The sequence below is a fragment of the Arvicola amphibius genome, chromosome 14 (assembly GCF_903992535.2).
Source record: "Arvicola amphibius chromosome 14, mArvAmp1.2, whole genome shotgun sequence".
NCBI classification, from domain to species: domain Eukaryota; kingdom Metazoa; phylum Chordata; class Mammalia; order Rodentia; family Cricetidae; genus Arvicola; species Arvicola amphibius.
Window position 1 is genome coordinate 61,924,278 of NC_052060.1, and position 23,527 is coordinate 61,947,804.

Here is a 23,527-nt window from a genome sequence, read left to right on the forward strand (position 1 = left end):
AGGGAACTGATGCTTACAGGTGACAGGTGACAACTCCAGTGTTACCAGTGTCTGAGGTGAGTGAGAGAGACATTGGAGGCAATGAAATTATGCGAGAAAATTCTAGTTATTCATTGAGGTGATGATGAGACTAGGATTCTGTGGTAAATAAGAAATATAAATTAAGCTGCACACTGTATGAAGGCAACCACCTAACTCATTGTTTTCCTCAAGACTGCTTTTCCTGCTTTCTCTTGGGTGAATGGTAACATTATCTTACAAACCGAGAAGTTATTTACTTACTTACTTACTTATTTATTTATTTATTGTGTATACAACATTCTGCCTCGATGTATGCCCGCACGCCAGAGGAGGGCGCCAGATCTCAGTACAGATGGTTGTGAGCCACCCGTGGTTGCCGGGAATTGAACTTAGGACCTCTGGAAGAGCAGCCAGTGCTCTTAACCTCTGAGCCATCTCTCCAGCCCCCTGAGAAGTTATTTTTGACATCTTTTCTCACACTCATGATTTCTGATTGGAGAACGTGCCTGCTCATCTCTTTCCCTGATGTCATGTCAACATTTGTTTTCATCCCACTGTTTCTAGAATTTAGATTTTTAGTATCTCAAGCCTTATATGTGACCTTCCTGGCTCCCTTTCTGTCTGCTTTTAGTTCTACATTGAACTTTGAAAATAAGGTCACGGGCCCTTTTACTAAGACTGTATCACTTGACGGTGACATTGCCGCGAGCCACGACGCCGTTGGCTCCCTTCGTGTGGCCTCACCTTCACTCACTCTAGACTTTCTCACTTGCTGTTTGAGATCACCTCATAGTAAACCTGGGTATCGACAGGTGTCAGGTTATTTAAGGCTTGCTGCCTTTTTCGTTTTTATGTTTCTATTTCCTGGACCTGGAAGGCCCTTTTTGCATCCTTATATCCAAGGGCACCAACTTAGTGTTTTTCTGTGCCAAGTGAGCATTGCATTTATGTTCTTTTTTTTGTTTTGTTTTGTTTTGTTTTAATTAGTTCCAGGACAGGCTCCAAAGCCACAGAGAAACTCTGTCTCGAAAAACAAAAAAAAAAAAAAAAAAAAAAAGTATTTTATATGTGTGGGTGTTTTGCCTGCATGTATGTTTGGGTATCCATATGTGTTTCTGGTTCCTTTAGAATCCAGACAAGTGTGTTGGATTTCCTGGAACTAGAGTTACAGATGGCTGTGAACTGCCTGTCATGTGGGTTCTGGGTACTGAACTCTGCTCCTCTGCAAGAGTAGCTAGTGTTGTATATTTATGCTGTTAGTATACCTCAATTCAGGTACCAGCTGTAATTTAGTTGATAGGAGTCTTGGTCAGCAGCTTAGGGCTTTGGGTTTAATCACATAAAACAGTATGATTGTAAAAAAAAAAAATGCGAACCACAATCAATCAAAATACAGTTGTGGATCCCAGTCCCAACAGAAACATCTACAAGAGCCTCCCTTACCGAAGGCTCAGGGATGGTGTGGAAGGAGGAGTGGAAATACAGAAAGTCCTAGAGTTTCAGAGAGTTTGATAGAGGGCTCTTTCTGCTAGGAATGTCAGAAGATCAAAAGAGTTTTAGCATTCTGATTGCCTAAAAATGAGCTATACAAAGACAATGTCAAGTGATTCTGAAAACACATGTACCAGTAACATAGTCCCTGTCTATTATCTACAATGATAATTTTAAGGTGTTATTTTATTATGTTCTGGCACTAAAATATGTTATTGTTAATTTACAAGTTAATAGTGAAATATTACTTAGAATGCTCTAACAAAACCATAAAATCATTACAGCCATATATATATATATATATATATATATATATATATATATATATATATATAATATATATCCTGAAAGCGATTTCCAGCCATTTGGATGAGAAAAGCTATGGAATCATTAAGGTGACACCTGACAATAGATTATTATGACACCAATGGACATATTATGAAGTGGGTAGCTATAGTCTTTGCCTCTGAAGAGTAAAATTTGTTTCTCTGATCCTTAGTCTATCGCTTTACTGTTGCTTGTTTAATGAGCAGACTTAGTCCAAATATGCTCCCACGAGCTGTATTGCTTTGCCTTTCCCCACCATAAGCAGTGAAATCATGAAAATCATGGACTGAAAACTACCGAAATTGTGAGTCAACCTAAAACTTTCCTGCTTGTAAAATATTTCTCTCAGGGATTTTGTTATAGTAAAGTAAATGTAAAATAAAAAATCATTTGCTAGAATGTTAGAAATGTATTTTAAAACTATATCAAATAATGCTGTAAGGTTGCAAAGAGTCAATTAGGATGCTTTTAAACAGTAAAATGTAATAAATTTTATGGACAAATATAAAAAATCCAAACACATGCAATCCCAGCATTTGCTAGTTTGAGACAGGAAGATCAGGAGTTAAAGCTACTTAGCAAGCTTGAGCAGCCTGGGCTGTATATTTCTTTTAAAAAGAAAAAAGCAAAAATCTAAAACTTTGTTTATTATGTCCCACCCCCTCCCCAACCTTTTTTTACCCTCTCATTTGGTGAATCTCCCTGAAGGCAATGGGGTTCTTTTAGTTGCATCATCTGGTAGCTAAATCAACATTTACACCATAGGTTAAAGACTGTTAGCGAGTCTGGGACATACTGGGACTTTTTAGATACACTCTTGATCTGGACAGAAACATTACAATCACTTAGTGGGTTGTAAGCCATGCACAGTCGCAGAGTAAGTGAGTACAGCCATGTTCAGTGCAACTCAGTGTAAAAAGGCTGCAACCGAATTGGCTTGCCAGCTGCAGACTGCTGATGTAGATAATTTGACCTCTTAGTGTAAAGTGGCATCTGTAGGCAGTTTGACACATAGACACAGCACTAAAAGAGAAGCAGAGAGCGAGTGTTAGCTGACGTTAGGTGTTGTGGTCACCAGAGCAGTGATGCTCAGGATTGTGTGTGTCCCTCGCTGAAGGTGCGAGGACTTTGAGGGGGGTGACGCCCGGGGTTAATATATATGGACGTGTCCGTACGGGTTCATGACTCTGAAGAGTGACGCCCGGGGTTAATATATATTGACGTGTCCGTACGGGTTCATGACTCTGAAGAGTGACGCCCGGGGTAATATATATGGACGTGTCCGTACGGTGTCATGACTCTGAAGAGCAGGGAATTGATTTGAACAGCAGTTCTTAGAATGGGAATACAGTAGGTTCTCCTGTTTCTAGATTAGTGTGGTATTTATGTTTGTCTGAAATGATGGCGTTAATGTTATATGAGGGTTGCGTGTAGGCAATGTGTAGACCTCATGCCATTTTGTGGCCGACAAGAGTATCTCAGGTTCCAGAATTAAAACTCTTGGAGATTACTAGAGAGGAAGGTCAGTTGTTTTTTGTAATATGCAAAACATAAGCAGTGGTTGTTTATTAAATGCTTATTGATAGAATATAATTAACAGCAGATCTCTTTCAGTGATGGGTCCTGCTTTACAGATAGATTTCTGTTTTCTAAAGTTTGTTTGAACATACACACAAAAAAAGGTTTACAGTGTTTCGGTACCCAAGATGACCTATTAAAAGTTTGAATGGAATATTTCATGTTCTTCTCAACCTATTGAACCAAAATACTTCTTCAGAAAAGTGTCCAGTATTTGTGTTTACCCCGGAATCCACGTTTACTCATTATACATTAGCAGTAATGTCAGGTATGTTGCACCCTTTGTTTGTAAGGGTGGTGACGATGGTGTTGGTATACTTCCAGGCTGTTGGTTGCTGAGGCTATGGACTCAGTGACACAGGCACAGTGATACCCAGTTGAAAGTGGGATGTAAGAATGGAAAATACCATCTGCTTGTAGCCATTGCTGCCTTGGGCAGGCTTCCTTCCCTGTCTCTATCTAATAGGAGCTTTTTATGAGAGAGAACCTCTTTGTAATATGTCCCTGTTTGCTCCCCAGCTTCCCAGTACGTGGTTTTTCTGTCCTATAAAGAAGTGCAGAGATTAGCTATTTGAGTCTGGTGACCTGAGGTCAGTCCCTAGGACCCTATGTGACACCTGATAGTTGTTCTCTGACCTCTGTGCACATCATGACATAGGTTCCCCCGTCATCCACATGCACATCATGCATCTACAGATGCATAGAAGAATGCTTTAAAAGAAAAAAAGACAGAGCTTAAGCAAGGCTATTGGTAAGTTTTAGAAGTCATGTTTATGACTTTTCTAATAAGTATTGGGAAAACCCCACTCTTCTCCTTTGTTCTCACCATGTTAACTCTGGCCCGGGGGTACTTGCTATGGAGACCAGGGATGGCCTTGAACTTACAGATCTTCCTGCCTCTCAAGTGCTGTAATAAAAGTTGTCCTCCACCACAGCTAGCTCCCTTGTTCTTCTTAGAAATTTCGAAAAAGAGGCTGGGCAGTGGTGGCGCACAGCTTTTATCTCTGGAGGCAGAGGCTGGAGGACCTCTGTGAGCTCGAGGCCAGCCTAGTCTACAGAGTAAGTTCCAGGATAGGCTCCAAAGCTACAGAGAAACCCTGTCTTGGAGGGGGAAACAAAAAAGAAAGAAATTAAATATTGAAAAAGACTCAGATAACAGTGATGGATTTTTTTTTTTTTTTTTTTAAAAGAATTTACTTATTTGTTATACTACTACAGTGTTCTGGTGCCAGCAGGCCAGAAAGAGGGAGGGCACCAGATTCCAGATCCACTACAGATGGTTGGGAGCCACCATGTGGCTGCTGGGAATTGAACTCAGGACCTTTGGAAGAGCAGGGCAGTGCTCTTAACCCCTGAGCCATCTCTCAGCCCCTGGATTCTTTTATTTATATTACCATAACTAAAGGGAATTTATCTGCATAAAAAGTAAATAAAACCTCTGTATAGGATTTTTGTCTCAGGTCTTTCTATTTGATTCTTAAAAGCATTTAAAAAAAAAATGTTTCACAACTGTATAGTTCTATAATGAAAAACAGTGAGTTTTTTTTATATAATAGTGTGAAAATGCTATATTTCCTTTGCCATGGTTTAGAAGATTCATAATTAGTCATAATTCTTAGTTACTAGAGAAGATATCAGATATGAAATGTAAACATCTAGTTTTAGAATAAAAACTTCACGTTATCTGGAAACTATATTTTGTCTTTGAAATTTGTTACATCTTTGAAGGAAACCCAGATTCTGATATTACTTTTCCCCAACCTAGGAGTCCGAGATGGAACAGAAGAAGAAGTTGATATTTTAATGAGCAGTTGATATTTATTCGCAACTTTATCAACCAAATCGATTTCTTCACACGTGCCCAAACTGGATGGCTTTTTCGGGAAGATAAAACAGTATGTAAAATACAGATTTTTTTTAAGTTTAAAAAATTGGTATCTAATATCACCAAAATAATGATGAAATATAGGAATTATCTTTTAGGCTGATCTTTCCTTTCACATAAGTAGTTAGAATTCTTAGTTTACATAGTTTGCATGTATTTTTGGAAAAGCCCAGAGAGAAGGATAGTTCATTTGAACACATGTTGTCTGCCCTCCCTCATAAACGGATGTTGCATGTTTCCATTCTTTTTCTCGTGGTTTGTGTTATAAGAGGCTATGAAGAGATGCACACTTGAATTTATTTTGCTTGGGTCTTTTCTTCATCATTTAGAGCTTCCTGTATCTTATGTGTGCCCATATTAAGCTTTACATCTCTCAAACATGGTGAATTTAATCTCAGTGGAAGTTTCTATACTTCCCGTCACATCTGTCAGCAAGAGGCCACATATGACTACCTAAAAATTATGCTAAGAATGTTTCACCTGGCATAGCCTGTATGGAATGTTGAGCCAGGAGGGTTCAGGTTTGAAACTGACTTGAGTTACGAAATTATGAATGAAATGGATAATGAAACATTTTAATCAATAAATAATTGTTTGTAATTAATAAATAACTATAATGTAACAATAAGAGCTGTATCAGGTAAGGGGTGAAGGTTTAATGTTTTTTTTTTAGATAACATTTTATTGATATAGTAAGTGAATGTTTTACATTGGAAAAACAAAGCTTATATCACTTACACTGTAACTCAGGAGATAGCGGTGAAGGCTGTTGGGGATAATGAGAAAAGGTATGAGAGAGAAAGGAAGAAAAGGAGAGGTGGCATGTGGGCTTTCTTGCTTTACGGATTGGCTTGTGTGTACTTTGGGAATTTGTAGGTCTGACTGTTATAGCCAACTGGTTGTTGACGGGGAGAGGTGCTGCCATCTGGAGTCAGAAATTTTGCCTAGGATATCAAGGTTTTATATTGCAGTTTTAAAGAAGAATTGCTTTTTCTTCTAGAATCCTTAGTGTTTTCTATTAAGGCTCAGGAAACTGGATGAGACCCACACAGTTTATAGAGGGATATCTGTTTTTCCAGATTCTGTTAATTCAGTGATAATTGTGTTAAAAATGCCACCACAGCAGCATGTTGACCATCACAAGATTAAATACCATATATAAATAGCCTTATATATGAAGCCAGAAGACTCTAGTGACCCACTATCTATAATCCTGGCTCTCCTACAGACCTTTTTAGCATTTCTCACTCATAAATATATATCTGTAAATAATGTGTAGTGTTTTGTCCTGATACTAATACAATGGTGTCTAAGGCTTTGGAACTGGCTGTTTCATGAGTGTGTGGTGGGAGCCTCTACTTCTCACACGAGTGCTGCTTACTTCTGTTAGCAGTTTGCGTGTTACATAGTAAAGTAAGCATACTACAACTTTTTCCTACAGCCTTAGTGTTAGTACATGTTTCTGCCATTTTCTCCGTTGTAACTGAATTCATTCATTTCCTTCATGCCTTTGTAGTGTACAGTACAGGCAGCAAGAATGATACAGCATGGTACAGCAGTGGCTGGGTCATGAGTAGCACACACTTGACATTTTGAGATAATTTATATTTGATAAATGCTGCTTCTTTATATGGTCACAAGACCTGTTAATCACCTCCCTGGCATAACAGAAGTCTACCCCTGAGCCCTCAAAGTCTATTTGGCAACAATTTGGCACTAGGACTCCAGTCTGTGGTCCCAGTTATTGCAGTGCATTTGTTTGCTTTGAAGTCTTACTTGTCTGTGCTCTGTTCTTCTGGGCAGCATTAGACGGGATCACTTCAAGAGAAGATAAAAATTGAAACTGCTGTCCACCTAGTGTTACCACTAAGCAGCCAAAAAGCTCTTGAACAGCGGCTAGGTGACCTTCTTAAGTCTTTGACAGGTAAGGAGGGAGTCAGTTTGCCAGTGGTTCCCATTTGTAGGTAGAAACGGGTGCAAAATGCTTGACTTCCTGGTCACTTTTAAGGATGTACGGAAGCACTGGAGATGCGCTGTACATATAGTTTTGGAATACCAGGGCACATCAAGGTGGAGTAGTCAGTCTGGACACAGGTGGAAATGGGAAGCTGGGTCAAGTAGGTTTATAATAAAGAGATAGTTTTACACGGGTCTGTGTGGGTGTTGGAGGTGCGGGTCAGCGTCGGATTATACTGGAGACTTCATTGGAGAGAACTGCCCGCTTTCTTCATGCTGCCTTTTTTGTCACTTGAGTTTTTGCGCCTGCATCTATAATTTAAACATTTAAATGTATTAGTGAGCAAGGCTACTCTTTTTCCCCCCTTTTTTTCAAATCAGTGAGTAGCTGTAACTTGAAGTTTTATCCTGTCAGAGATCAGAGAGGGTCTAGTGTGGCATGGACTATAGATTTTAATTCTGCTTTTCTATCTATAAAATGGGAACAGTGTTACCCCTGACCCCTCCTTGTTAGTCAGATTTGACTCTTTAGTGAGGTTCTCAGATTGTTTGTGCTACTTGGGAGTAGGTAGTGAATGAACACCGTTCATGCTTCTGTTTAGACTGCCTAATTTGCAGGTTAATTAGCATACATCTTTTGTACTTTAAATTTCCCTTTGTGTTTGGAAATGAATGATTGTATATTTAACTTCTGAAAATATTTGATGATTTCATATATTAGCAGAATATTTATTTTCATCGACATGGTACATGTTTATGGAGAACTTTATGATCTCAACACTTTTTAAAAACCTGAGATCAACCTTCCTTTAAACTGTCATTTTGGAATATTTGTTTTTGTTTTAGGAAAGAGTAGGAAACTTTTTGGCAGACTTTTATCTGGTGAATGGACTTGTTCTAGAATCAAGAAAAAGAAGAGAGCACCTCAGCGAGGAGGACATTTTGCGGAACAAGGCCATCATGGAGAGCTTGAGTAAAGGTGGGAGCCTGGCGGAGCAGAACTTCGAGGTGCGCTTCTACTACCTCTGTCTCTGTACTTCATCTTTGAGTACTCATAGTCAATAGACAAAAGCCTTTTTGTAAGCATAAAACCTGGTGTTAATTCCTATTTCATATCCTGTGGCCTGTTGCCTTTAAGATCCAGCTGAAGGTCTAATAGTGGTTCTGGGGTCCAAACTCTGGTCCTCTGAAGATAAAGTGCTTTTGATCGCTGAGCTGTCTCTCTAGGTTCTAAGATTTTATTTTTTTCCAGCCATTCCCTCTGTCAGTATCCGCAGATGTTAACTTACTCTCTAAACAGGAGAGTAGGGATCCTTGAGAGAGAATGGGATTAGTCCAGTAGATCATGGGCACCTTTTTTAGTGTCTGAATAAAACTGATTGAAAGCAACCAAAGCACATTCACACATAGTACAGTCATCTTCTCCTCTGTTTGTACACATGTATGCATGTGTGAGTGCTGGAACTGCAGTCAGAAAGATTGGAAGCTACAGTCAGGAGGCTTGGGTATTTGCTTACCCTAGAGCAAAATGACCAGATTTCCTTAGAATTAGTGTGACAGACTAGATTTTAAAATGGATTTTGTTGTGATGGTGGCTATTGCTACCCCTGTCTAATATTGGGGCTGAATACATGGAACACTATCAAACAGAAGAAATTAATGGGCTGTTTGCCAGTTAGCTCTGATGAGCCGATTGCTGCATAAATATATGTAAAAAACTATCTGGTGTTAAGTCTACAGACCCGACTGATGCTTATTCATTCAAATGGAGACAACTTGATTTATGCATGATAACATGAAATGTATTCTGATGTATTTGAATTGCTTAAGGGCTCTTTAAATGACATTTTAAGAAGCTGTAATTTTTCAAATTAGAAATTAAAATATAGCTTACTGGATGTAACTATAGAATAGAACAGAATAGTATGCATGAAGTACATAGACTTTCAGCTTTAGTCAGAAATTAAAGGAAACCCTTGTGAACTATAGGCTTATTTTGGCTCTGGCATAGTAGAACTGATGTTGGCCTAGTTTCTGGTGCTGTGAATGTCTGCTAAAGGCAGATCTTAGTGGGACAGGAAAAAACACAGTTTTGTGGGTTTTCCTTTTCTTTCTTTCCTTTTTTTTTTTTTTTTTTTTTTTGAAACAGGATCTTCTGTTTCTCATGAGTAGGAGAAACAGATTTTCCCCCAGATTTCTGATCCTCCTGCTTCAGCTTTGTGGCTGTGCACACCAAACTCAGTTAAGAACCTCTATTTTTGGTGAATATTTATTTAGCTTGTCAATTTCTAATATATGTGTATGTGAGGCTTTTGGTGATTGTGACATTGAATTTATAGATAAACCCATTACTATATAAAATGCTGCTTGAAGTTTTGTTTATGTTTATATGTATGTGTTGCTGGGTCTAGAACTTGGGGCTCTGTGTGTGCCATAGCTTTTGGCTAACCCCGGCATCAGCGCTCTCCATTATCTAGCTCCTTTGGGGCAGCTCCTGTTTTCTATAGGCTGTCATAAAGGATGGATCTTCTCTTCAAAGCCAGTCTTTCTTTTGCACAGTTACTGCTAGTTTAAAGCAAGGATCTGGCCTTTCCAGGCATTTGTAAACTCTAGCAGACTGCTAAAACAAGCCACAGTTTACCAACCGCAGTTCTTAGTGGGACATATCCCTTTGACCGGGGACATACTAATAATAGAAGTGGGGGGGGGGGGAGGTAGGCCAGGTGGCATGTGCTCTTGGGAGCTGGAGGCAGAAAGAGCAGGAGCTCAAGGTTATCTTGGGTACGTAGTGAACTGGAGGCCAGTTTGGGCTACCCAAGTTTTGTCTTTAAAACAACTCAGAACAAAAATCCTTTCCTTCTTTGACCAAAGTGTAGTGGTTACTCTTGACTGTCATTCACCTTATTTCTCCCTAGCAGTTTTCAGTTTGCACTGCCTCTCCCTAGTTTAGTTACTATTGCTGGCTCATACTATAGTGATCTAAAGTCATATTTAACAGTCACTGAAATTTGACCTTAAAGACAGTCAATAGGTAACTTCTTGTGTTAACTCTCCTTTTGCTGTTTCCTGCAAGTTGAAATAAATAAATAAATCAATTCGTATTCTTCATTGTAATTCTCTTTGCTTTAAAAATTATTATAAACTGGGCAGTGGTGGCGCACGCTTTTAATTCCAGCACTTGGGAGGCAGAGGCAAGTGGATCTCTTGAATTCGAGGCTAGCCTGGTCTACAGAGCAAGTTTTAGGACAGGTAGGGCTACATTGAGGGACCCCCCCATCTCCAAAAACAAAACCATAAAGGTGGAACCCTCCACAGGCCTGCTGCTTTTCTGTGGTTTTATTTGACCTGTGATTGGTTTTTTTTTTGTTTGTTTGTTTTTTAATTTTTTGAGTGAGTTTTCTTTTTTTTTTAATATTTATTTATTATGTATACAATATTCTGTCTGTGTGTATGCCTGCAGGCCAGAAGAGGGCACCAGGCCCCTTTATAGATGGTTGTGATCCACCATGTGGTTGCTGGGAATTCAACTCAGGACCTCTGGAAGAACAATCAGTGTTTTTAACCTCTGAGCCATCTCTCCAGCCCGTGTTTTTTGTTTTGTTTTGTGAGCTGACATATTGCATTTATAACTCAGGCACTTGGGAGACTATTGGCCCAGGAGTTTGGGTTGTGGGAAACCTGCAGGAGAATTCAGCCCTGTACCCTCACCAGTATGAATAGATCTGGTCTTGTATTTTTGTTTGTCTTTTACCTGTTTGGGACAGTCTCAAGTAGTTCAGAATGGCCTTGAGGATGACCTTGGTCCTCATGCTTCCACGTCTCAACCATCTATGCCTTTCCAGTGACTGTGACTCTTAGGTTTTATTTCTGCTGAATTGCTTGTTGATATATTTTTTTTTCTGCTGCTGCTTTAAATTTTTTGAAGCCAGTATGTGCGTATCTGTCTGTGCTTCTGTATCTAGCATAGTTCCTGGAAGAATTTTAGATAACTGAGACAGCGGAGAAGAGGTAGTTACTGGATGCCATTATCTGGGAAAGCACAAAACCAGCAAAGCAGCAAGGGGTTTTATTTAGAGACAGTAATAGAGACTGCAAAGAAGCAGTGGCCTACTTGAGCTGGAGCACTCAGGAGCCACAGATAGTGTTTGGAACTTTCTTTTAATGAGTCTGCGAAGAGGGTAAATTGGTGGCTAGAGGAGGTATGATGGTTTCTGTTTTGATTGACATGCTTGAGTTACCTGTGTATGTTCTTGACGATGATGCATCTGTTCTTAAATGTTTTGCTTGTCTAATCATGCATTGGCATCAGATGGCAAATAAATTTTTATCCCAAAAAGTTCACTCAGGAGCAGTGGTGGCACACGTCTTTAATTCCAGGACTCAGGAGGCAGAGGCAGGCGAATCTCTGTGAGTTCGAAGCCAACCTGGTCTACAAGAGCTAGTTCCAGGGCAGGCTCCAAAAAAACTACAGAGAAACCCTGTCTCGAAAAATAAACAAACAAAACAAAACAAAAAGCCTCACAAGAAGGTCACTCAAATGATGGCCTGTTTTACTGTTCATTATCAAGCTGAAGATGTTGTAGGACACGTGTGAGTGGAGTCATGGGTTATGAACGTGTTGCTGGGAGTCTACTATATGTATTGTTTGGAGTGGCGTGTGGGGGTCCCAGTGCATGGTTAGGAAATGGGTGTGTGTAGCTCATGCCGTGAGGAATTGGGGGTTGCTAAGCTTTCCGCCTCAAAACTAACTTTGCATTTTAAATGTGAGATTCTACACTCTCCTTGTCTCTTTCTCTTATTGGCAGCCGGTAAGAAGACAGTCCCTTACCCCTCCTCCTCAGAACACTATTACGTGGGAAGAATACATATCTGCTGAAAATGGAAAGTAGGTGTTTTTCCTCCCCTTTGGTTTATGTTTTCTTTGGACCTTAGGAGATGAAAATTTGTTAAAACAGTCTATTTAGATTATAAGAGTTTTGAGAGCATACTATTGATGTATTTTTATCTAAAGCTATTGTTACAACTCTAAGAAATACAAAATAAGCATGAGAAAAAAAATCCCCAAATTCTGTGTGCACTGTGTATCTAGAGCCTTCTTTCTACGTCCCTTCTGTCAACCACACACACCAATAAGCAAGAACCTTGTAGGACTACTTCTAAGGGAGTGCTGCTTTTCAGCTCCCTTGTCTGGCAGACTGCTCTTAGCTGTGCTGATGCTTTAACCACCTAGTTTGTTTCCCCTCTGCGTTTGCAAGCTGGGTCTTGTCACCATTCATTTCATTGACTGCTCAGCATCTTCCCGTAAACTCGTGCTTACACTGTATCGTTAACCTGGAGAGGAGTAGGCACAGCAGCCCTCTCCCTTTACTGTGCATTGATTAGAGGAGAGCTGAGTGAATAAAAGGTGATTTGGAGTGGACGAATGGATGTTTATTTTGGTTCACCTATGTTTCCTTTTGGTGGAGAATAAAATAGCCCCCTTGCACCTACCATTCCCACCCACTCCACTGTGTTCAGGAAGAAGCTGCCTTGTTTTTTTCTTACTGAAAGGCATGCTGTGATCACAGGTTTTCCACATTCTGTTCTAGTGTTAAAGTGTTGGATGGACATAACTTTTTACAGTGTTGGGCATAGTCTTTTTGCGAGTGACCATTATTTTGCCTAGCCTTTGTTAGATACCCCAGCCGGTCAGAGGAAACCATCGTGTAGTCACTGACATGTGCTAGATAGTTCAAAAGAACTTTTAAACAGGGCAGTGAAAGCCCAGTTGCACAACTCAGTGGAATAAGGAAGGAAGGTCTCAGCCTGTCCACTCCGCTCACTCTGTGTTAATAGAAGGGGCGTTTGCCGCAGTGCAGTCACAGACACCAAAAGAAGGAGCCTTAAACTTATTACAGCTTTAACAGTGCACATGTACACAGTGCATATGTACACAGCTTTAACAGTGCACATGTACACAGCTTTAACAGTACATATGTACACAGTGCACATGTACACAGCTTTAACAGTACATATGTACACAGTGCATATGTACACAGCTTTAACAGTGCACATGTACACAGTGCATATGTACATAGCTTTAACAGTGCACATGTACACAGTGCATATGTACACAGCTTTAACAGTACATATGTACACAGCGCATAAGTGCACAGCTTTAACAGTACATATGTACACAGTGCATAAGTGCACAGCTTTAATAGTACATATGTACATAGCTTTAACAGTACATTTGTACACAATGCATATGTACACAGCTTTAACAGTGCACATGTACACAGTGCATAAGTGCACAGCTTTAACAGTGCATATGTACACAGTTCGTATATACACAGCTTTAACAGTGCATATGTACACAGTGCATATGTACACAGTGCATATGTACACAGTGCATACATACACCACTTTAACAGTGCATATGTACATAGTTCTTAATCACAGTACTTTTATTGTTGAGTGCTGAGACTAAGTAGATAGTGAAAGAGATTAATTTTTATTTTCATAGTGTTTTTTTGTTCCTAAAAATGTTTATTATTAAAATTGTTTTATTCAGTATGAAATTCCTTGAATATTAACGTTTGTTTCTTTTAAGATCTGTTTTTGTCTCATTTCATATATATATATATACATATATATATATATATCTTGTTTTTAGCATAATAATATTTTTGTAGACAGGGTAAGATAAGTGGAAGATTGGTGAGTATTGATAGAGAGTGATGAGTTCTCTGCAAGGCTCCCTAACAGTGTTCTTTCTGTTGCAGGGCTCCACACCTGGGCAGAGAATTGGTGTGCAAAGAGAGCAAGAAAACATTTAAAGCCACTGTAGCCATGAGCCAGGAGTTTCCCCTGGGGATTGAGTCGTAAGTGTGCTGTTGACTATAAAAGGTTCTGACAGGCGCCATTATTTGCATCTGAGGTGTTGAAATGTGAAAAAAGCAGACAGATCTTGGCTCAAGAGTGTGTGCACCTGCCCATAAATTTTCTGGTTTACATAAGTATACATGCTTATAAAAAAAACTGAAAGCATAGACATTTGTGGAATAAAAAGGTATTTTCTTCCAGCATATTAGTTAGACTGTTTTTGAATGCAGAGCCTGAGAATAGTCTGAGTTTTCCACACAAGTTTCTGTGCTTTATGAGCCAGGGTGTATTGGATTCCAACAGTAATCATATTTATGTCAAATCATATATTTGTCTTTCTTTTCCTTTTTCTTGGAATTTATAGCACCAACCTCCTGTCATTTATTTTGTTGTTCTTTTACTACTACTTCTACTTTTTCCTCTTCTTCCTCCTCTCTACTCTTCCTTCTTCCTTTCTTCCTCTCTTCTTCTTTCCTCTTTTTTTTTTTTGGTTTGTTTTTGTTTTTCGAGACAGGGTTTCCCAGTAGCTATGGAGCCAGTCCCGGAACTTGCCCTATAGACCAGGCTGGCCTCAAATTCAGAGATCCACCTGCCTCTGCCTTCCGAGTGCTGGCATTAAAGGTGTGTGCCACCACTACCCAGATATAATTTTCAACAAAATCTGTTCACAACTACCTGCCTTTGTTACCCTGAAGCTTTAGAAGGGTCAGGTAGAATGTTGTAGCACGAGCCTCGTGTAAGCTAGAGGCCACACATGGGTAGAAGCTGGAGGCGATGTGGAGAAGAGAGTTAACAACATGGAGAGATGGCTCTGATCCCTGTTAAAGGAATGTAGCTGATTTTATAGTGTGCTTGGAGTTTAACTCCAGAGATCCTTAAACATGAGAAATAGATTATTTAGTACATGTGATGATTGTAACCACTGTCCTAGGAGAAAGGAAATGAACAAATACTTGCATACAGAAACTAGACAAGAACCCATTCTATAACAGAAGAAATGTCACTGCTGATGGAGAACGCACCGAGAACATAAAATCAGCGTGACTAGGAGCACTCCTAGAGCGCTCTTAGAGATAAGGACAAGATAAAGATGAAGAAGAGATGCAAAGGCCGGAGGAGTACTAAACTGGAGCAGAGAACAGCACTATCACAAAACAAATACACCAGGCCAGTTGACAGAGTAGATGTGGCCATGACTGAGTACAGAACTCTCATCCACTTACTAGCTTCCAAGAGTGGCTGGGCTAGTTGTTTGAGATGTGATAGACATGTCTCTGTAGGAAAGGGGCAGAGTCTGTGAGATAACATTTCATTCCAAAATGGGAAAAGTTGGTACAGAACACCCACCATGGAAGGTGTCTTTGCTGTGATGGGACCTCACTCTAGCCCAGCCGTCCTGGAACTGTCCTAGTCTTCATGCTTCAGACTCCTGAGTTTTGGGATCATATAAATTTACAGATGTAAGCTACTCTCCCTGGTTCCAAATAAACTTTTTTTTTCTCGTGTGATTGAATCTAGTACCTTGCTCATGTTGGACAAATATTCTACCCTGACCTCTCTGGTTTAGCTCTCAGTTATTAAGAAACAAATTTAAGAGATTTGGGCAGAGAAAGCATAGCAGTCACTCACCCATAGTTTTTGACACAGGAAAGGATAAGTTATGCTCAAGTTCACAATCCCAACTATTTGGAGACTGAGGCGGGAGGATCAGAACTTCAAGGCCTACATGGACAAGTTATTGAGACTATATATGTCTCAAGAATTTTCAAAAAGAAAAAAAAGTGCTGGAATTAAGCTCAGCAGTAAGTGCTGACCATGTATACACAAGATCCTGGGACCAGCTCTCAGCCCCAGAAAAAAAGTAAGGTAAAGGAAATAGTGTGATCTATGTGTGTCCAGCTGCTGCTTACTCAGGAAGGCAAAGCAGTTAAGGTTTAATGCGTGTTTAGTGGCTGCTTACACAGCAAGGCACTGGAAGAAGATATGCCCTGTTGGAAGGAAAGTAATAGTAGGTGTTGGAATAGCCCAGCCAGAGGCTCGAAGGAACTGTTGTGTGGCTCTGTTGTATAGGACACTGAAGAACTCTGGGATCTAGGCAAAGGAGTTGGTTATGTGATCTGAAATTAACCAGGATTAACCGTTCTAACCTAAAAGTGAAGTCAGTCATGAAAATAGAAGAAAACAGATGCTTCCCAGAAAGACTGAGGACTGAGTCTGCCTCAGTTTATCTTGTTTGAGCTGTGCAGTTCAGGAACAACCTTAAGGACATAAACCATGAAGACATTATTCTTTGATTTTTCAGATTATTGAATGTTCTAGAAGTGATAGCGCCCTTCAAGCACTTTAACAAGCTTAGAGAATTTGTTCAAATGAAGCTTCCTCCAGGCTTTCCTGTAAAATTAGGTAAGACAAAATTCAGGTATAATTTTAGTGTTCTTTACTTTTAATTCAAATTTAGGATATATTTTAAAGGGCAGTGAATGTACCAGTTGCTTCATTTTCATTAAGGTTTTAAAAAATTATTTAAGTTTGTTAGTGTTTCTGTTAAAATGCCTGAGAAATAACAGTGGCAGATAAAAGTTTTGATTTCTTTGGATTTAAATGAAATGAAATATAAAGGTCATGGGAGCACCTTCTGCAGGAGAGTGTGTGAACATTTAAGTCACTGAAATAAAGAAGCACAGAGATACATAATGAAACAAGGTGCAGACTGCACAGCACCAGTAGGAGAAATTTAAGAAACCTTTGCGGCACACTGGTTCCTATGCAAATTGCAGGAAACAAACCATTTAGCATTCACGTTGGAAGTCGGGAAGTAGAAGTCTGCACCAGCTGACTGAGCTTTCCCAGCAGTTGCCACAGGGTGCCTTCTGCAGCAAGAACCACTGTCTGGGAGTTGAGGAGCTGGAGTGTCAGCGCAGCCCTGTTGTCAGGGTGATGACCTGGTGCCTACCTCTCCAGCTTCAACAGATTCCCACTTGCTGAGAAGTGGCATTCATTTTCTCATGTTCTTTCTCAGGGCGGGGACTACTTTGTGATTCTTGGGTTGATGTCCCTGCAGAGACCCTAAGAGGTGGGACTTAGGTTATAACAGCTGAACTATTTTGACAAAGAATCAATCATAATGTATTAGCAGTGATTCCCCGGGGGTGATCCTAACTCCATGTCTCTTCAGCACGTCTCCAGCACAGCAGACTTGTGCAGGTAGTATGCCCATGGTCAGAGGAACCAGAAGTTTTTTTTTTTTTTTTTTTTTTAACACATTCCTGGTCTGACAAAGGCACAAGTACTTGAGTGCAGGAAAGAGTTTTCTACTACACGTGGTAAGAGTGATGGAACCGGCCAGACCGAGCGTGGCGGCCCATACCTTTAATCCCAGCATTCCAGAGGCAAAGGATAGCCAGGGGTACAAAGAGAACCCCTGTCTCGAAGAACAAAGCAATAACAATGACAGCCCAAAGGGTGGGAGGGGAAATGAACCTTCCCTACCTTAGTTTACACAGAAGTCAAAGGCCATAGTATTAAATATAGAATTACCAAACTTTTTAAAGAAATGAGCAAAATTTTAAAAAAAATCTAAGGGTCTATGTTAGAAAAATTCTTACAAACCATACAAAAACAGTTCTCCAGAAGGCCTGAGTTTGCTGACTCCTCTGAGACTGTCTCCAAAATAGACAGCAGTGGAATCTGGAGCTCCAGGGTGCCTGTGGCAATTGTCTCATGAAAACCTTCCCTTCATGTTTCTGGCATGAGAATATTCTACAAACAAAATACTAAGCGTGTAACAGCAACTTTACTGTGTTTCTCACCTTGACTAGACTCCTGGGCTGGATAGATCTACTTCAGAGGCTGTTCATGGATGAAATCTCGGGCCCCTGAGTAAAGAGGGTTAGGAATCAGACCAGCTTCTGCCTGGCCTGTGCTGTCCCCAGGAACTCAGGGAGAATCAAATGAGCAGAGCGGGTGAACATAGGTCTCCAGATTCACTTACCTTTGGGCCAGAAACTCTTCTATGATTGCTGTGCTCAAGTAATGTCAGTCTGGAAAGAGAAATCATGGGTGTTCCTCTGCGGAAGCCATGGAGCCCACCGTGGCACAGGCCTGGGTGGTGTGGATGCCACAGATGGCATCTGACAGTGTCTCACCTTTGTTTCTCCAGATATCCCCGTGTTCCCCACGATCACAGCCACTGTGACTTTTCAGAGTTCCGGTGTGATGAATTTGATGGGTCCATCTTTGCCATCCCTGAAGACTACAAGGAAGACCCGAGTCGTTTTCCTGACCTTTAACTGATCCAGAAGAGCAAGAGACTCTAGGTGGCAGGGACATTGCTTCTGTAAGCAGAGGGTCGACACATCAGTGATGTGATGAGAAACGGACCTCTAATAAAAAGTCCGAAGCTTCCTGATGTGCCATTCATCTTTTTAAAGTCACTTCCTGTATGTAATAGTTTGATACCCAGTGACCCTGAGACCTTCCTATGTAAAGCAGCTGTGAGTGCTGTGATTTCTTTTTAAAGATTTTTACACTTCCTGTTGAAATATATATGCATATAAATATATCTATAGCTATATCTAAAACACTCCTGGACCATTAATGTAAATTCAGTGTCTTAAGAGATATGAAAACCCTTTGAAATGCGTCACCCTCTATCCAGGGTGGCATGCGTAAATGTTCCTTTAAATTTTGTTTTCATATTGTGTATAGTTCTGTAATTTGAATGTTCAGTGAACTAAAAGGAAATGAGTTTTCTGAGGTGAACAGAGCAATGGTAATCATCAGTTGCATTTACAGCCTGCTGCAATACATTCCGAGGAAGTGCTCCCTGCAGGGAATGCAGTGCCCCGCCCTCCAGCACCTCAGTAACAGTTGCATTTACAGCTGCAATGCATCCAGTGGGAGTGCTCCCTGCAGGGAATGTGGTGCCCCCAGCACCTTTGTGCAGCTCATCGTGGTGCTCTTTGTTTTACCTGAATCCCTTTTCAGTGGAAACTGTTTGTTACTGATCTTCCTTTCATAGAACCTCTTTTTTGTTTGTTTGTTTTTGTTTTCCTAACCTTGAGTTTAAAGGTTCTTGTTGTGTTGATAGGTACGGTATAACATGCTTACAGCTAGCCCTCTCCTAAGTATCAGCACTTTAAACAAATTCCAAATTTTTAAACTTGCTTTCTAGTAAGTGCACATAAGTCAGATTATTTTTAATGGAATATTAGTGCATTGGTGTCAATTTTAAAAAAATACATATTTTGGACAACTATGTATGTAATGCTTTCAAAATAAGGTAAAAACATTTTATATGCTATATTTGTTATAGGCTAAAAGTCCAGAAACATGCAAGATTGAGTTCTTAGTTTTTTTTTTTAAGTCACAGGAAAATATTTACTGATTTCTGTCTCCAAAGTGTTAAAATCATGCATTACTCATTTTTGCACTTAAATTTTTTCATATTTATTACAAGATGTTTTGAAGGTCCAAGAATGAAAATAAATTAGGGAGACCAATGTCTGAGTCATAAGGAATCATGTTGTATTACAGACTTACCTAAATATTTATAAATGTGTCCTGATGAAATGTGTCAGGGATGCGCCTGTCAGGTGATATAGAGTGACCTGTAGTTTAAACTTTTACCAATATTTTAGAGACTTTTATTGAAGAGATGACTTATTTAAAAAAATCCAAAGCATCAGCCATCAGATATTTATCTCTGTACGGTTACATCTCACATAGTGAAACCACCTTGCATATGTTGTTTTATTACTTTTTATAAGAAAAATAGTCAAGAGTTAAAAATCCAAAGCCCTAACCACTCCAGTAAGATAATTTTAATAACTGGGAAGCCCAGAGCTAGCTTGATGGAATGGCGGGCTGTTGGTCCCTGGCAGTAGATAATGGCTGATCCAGTGACTTAAGGTCTGAGGTTCAGAAAGGCAGTGATCACTGCTGCTGTAGGCTCCTTGGCCCTGTAGACCATGTAGGACAAAACGATAAATTGTAGCTTGAGACTTAGAACTTCTTACAATGTGAATATTTTGCTGGATTACACTGGAGGCAGGACTACTGAAAATTGTTGCACTGGATTGTTTTAACAAACACTTAATTTTTCTCTAACAAATAGTAGAATCAGATTTTTCATTCCAAAATATTTTTTCTCTGATCACAAAGAAAAATGTATCTCTTACGATGGTGGGAAAAAAGGAGTTAATAATTAATGCAAATAAACTTTCACAATATTAGATTATCATGATGTGCCTTTTAATCCTGTTAATGACATGATTTAAGATCAGTATTTTTTTTTTTTACAATCTTACATGCAGATCTCTTTTGAAATGTAGATAGGTAGAATTCTGTATTGTAAATTTAAAAAAATTAAGCTAGTAGTAGGAGCCCCATTCCTGAAAGGTGTGATACCTCATCACTCGGGACATCTGTAGATATGGTTCCCATCTTCAAGAAACCATTCCTGAGACATGTCCTTAGTAGACATTTTTGGGCAAAGAGCTACAGTTTTGTGGGCCGGAGCCTAGCATAATCATCAGAGAAAGCTCCATCCGTACAGCAACTGATAGGAGCAGACGCAGAAACCCACAGCTAAACATTAGGCAGAGTTCAGGGAATCTGGGGGGGCGGGGGGGGGGGAGAAGGATTTTAGGAGCCAGAGGGTGTCAAGGACACCACAAAAACACTCCCCATTGGAGTCATTAAGAGCACTGGCTGCTCTTCCAGAGGTCCTGAGTTCAATTCCCAGCAACCACATGGTGGCTCACAACCATCTGTACTGAGATCTGGCGCCCTCCTCTGGCATGCGGGCAAACATCGAGGCAGAAAGTTGTATACATAATAAATAAATAAATCTAAAAAAATTATTAAAAAAAAACCACTCCCCATAGAATCAGCTAACCAGGGCTCGGGATCAGAGACAGAAGTGACAAGTTAGGGAGCCTGTATGGGTCTGACCTAGGTTCTCTGCATATATGCTGGTTTCTTCTTGTGGGACTATCTCCTGTTTGTTTTTGGGACCCCTTTCCTCCCGCTGGTTGCCTCTCTAGCTTTGATATGAGGGTATGTTACTGGTCTGACTGTAACTTGTTTTGTCATACTTGGTTCATACCCTGGGAGCCTGCTCTTTTCTGAGGGAAAGCAACAGTGGATCTGGGAGAGAGGGGAGCTAGGAGAGGAGGAGGGGAAACTGCAGTATTAGAGAATTAAAAAAAGCTGCAGTTAATAAAAGGCGTGTACAGCAGGTGCCTTGGCTGAGTTAAGCCCATGTTGATGGCTGGAAACCTCCATGATAATTGGCTAATAGCAAGTAGCTGAATGCAAAACTAAAGCTCATGAATAAAATTGGGTTCTCACGTCATGTGTAGTGATACATGGATTTAGTCCACTCCACTCCTGAGGCAGCAGGATCAAGACGTCAGAATCTGTTAGAAGTGGTTAGAGATGCAGCACTCGGCTGTGCTTGCCTTGTTTGAGATGCTAGGCTCAACCTCTACATTAAGTCTACAGCAGATAGAGATCTGGTTCTTTGAGTCCAGTGAGACTGGTGGAGAGTGGACCCACTTTGCAGACAACTAATAATCAAAATTTGCCCATAGAATTGGTCAGGAACACAAAGAACTAGCAAAATGAAGCTCAGCCAAAACTATGCATGGCCTGGTAAACTCTGAAGCTGAGTGTTTAACCTCAGGCAGCATTAGCTGCCACTTAAAAGTTTCACAGCATGTCTGTAGTCAGTTTTTAAATCCAGTTCCAGGTAAAAACAAAAAGCTGCTCCTTTCAAGCTGTGCTGGAACAGTACTTCTGACCCCTCTGCCACACCCTCAGTGCATGCAAGTGTGCGGGCATTCAGTCGGGTCAGCTGTTCCGAGCATCAGGCTTTGATGTTTTCCAAGCGAAGGACGATGCTGATTGGGAGGTGGGTTCTGGACAGCAATGTCAAGTTCAGGTTTTGTGTACCCATTCTGAGATATCTTCAGCTCCAAAGTCACAGGTACCAAGATGTGAGCATTTTTAGTTTGCTATGTGGGATCCAGCCTATTCCAGCAGCCAACCCCTCCTTCCACTACAGATCGACCTGCAGCACCAGGTACAAAACTCAGTCAAGTCAAACCGCTCTCTAAAACTAAAACTTCTGATTTTCTGATAGCTGCTATACTTATTCTGTGTAATGACAGACACTAATTTGGGAGCAAGTATTTAAAATTTTTTGTTTTTTACATCCACTACTAAAAATTACATTTACCTTCTCATAGACAGTCCACTCATCTTCCCAAGGTGTAGCTGCCACCCAAGAGAACTGAACACCTCGAGCCTGGTGGTGCAATCTGTGGCACTTCTGTTACTGATTAAGTTTTAAAATATGAGCTGCCATCCACCAACCCAGGCTTATATTGGTAACGTGATGGCTTCTACAGTCCATGCTTGCCCCCTGGTTCACTGAGGCTTACCATGGGGCCAATCATCTCTCACAAATTGCATTGCTGAAGTTTTTTTACTTAAAACTAAGCAAAATAAATGAGGACAAATATTTTCTAACAAAAGCACTTTTATTTTTAAAATTGGTTTACCACCAAGTACAGAAGAGAACTCAATGTGGTGGCAGTGTCCACTTGGGTCCAACTGTTTGTCAGCTAAGAGGCATGAGCTGGCAGAGCAGCACCAACCAAGAAGTGTCCTAAATAAAGCTGCCTTCTGGTGACATCTTAAGTCACTGGCACTAGTTTTAACTGAAACTGTAGAAAAGTGAATGTCTGCATTAAGTGGTCACAGGCAACAGAATGAACTTTGGATATTGATTTGCTCTGGGAACTGCCAGTATTTTACTTGTTTCTTACAAACCTGGTCATGCCACCACATGGTCCTTTTATCAGCTAAAGTTTTAAGCAAATGTCAGCTACATTCAGCTTTGTTTTAAAAATGTAGTGGCTATTCAGATCATGAATGGAATTTGATGTATTTGTCACAGACCAAATTCCTCTTCATAAAATCTTTCTTAAAAAGTTACTCAACTACAAACTGTACAAATGCTGCTTTTCTATAGAGCATTCAATTTATTTAATAATTTATATTCAAAACTTGAACACTATAAATCCCAGTCTCAATCTCTCTCTCAGCCACCCAACACTAGCCATTATCTAGTATGGCAATACAATACAAACATTCGATCAACAACTTCCATACTATTTCAGAAAAGGCAAATTTCTGTAATTTCAATGAAAATATAAATTTACTAGGTATAGGTGAGATCATATTTATCCCCCAAGACACTGTTGCATGGCCCCAGTCCTACACCCAAAACACAAGCCATAATTTAGAAGGTTTCTGTTGACAATTTTGCGGGCATCTACCCTGAGATGGTATACTCCATTTAGTTACTACGCTTGAACATGCCGAAGGGAAGAAACT

General features: G+C 40.1%; 1 protein-coding gene across 1 annotated transcript in view; it reads left to right on the plus strand.

Annotated features, from left to right (window-relative positions):
* Positions 1 to 20,355, plus strand: part of Ankrd13c (ankyrin repeat domain 13C) — a 47,936-nt gene extending 27,581 nt beyond the window's left edge. Inside the window, 9 exon segments of the mRNA XM_038311285.2 lie at positions 1,554 to 1,557; positions 5,192 to 5,263; positions 5,266 to 5,312; positions 8,105 to 8,266; positions 12,064 to 12,143; positions 14,023 to 14,121; positions 16,425 to 16,525; positions 18,282 to 18,320; positions 18,323 to 20,355. Coding sequence (XP_038167213.1) covers positions 1,554 to 1,557; positions 5,192 to 5,263; positions 5,266 to 5,312; positions 8,105 to 8,266; positions 12,064 to 12,143; positions 14,023 to 14,121; positions 16,425 to 16,525; positions 18,282 to 18,320; positions 18,323 to 18,411 — 693 coding nt within the window. The 3' untranslated portion in view covers positions 18,412 to 20,355.
* Positions 20,356 to 23,527: the final 3,172 nt, after the last annotated feature.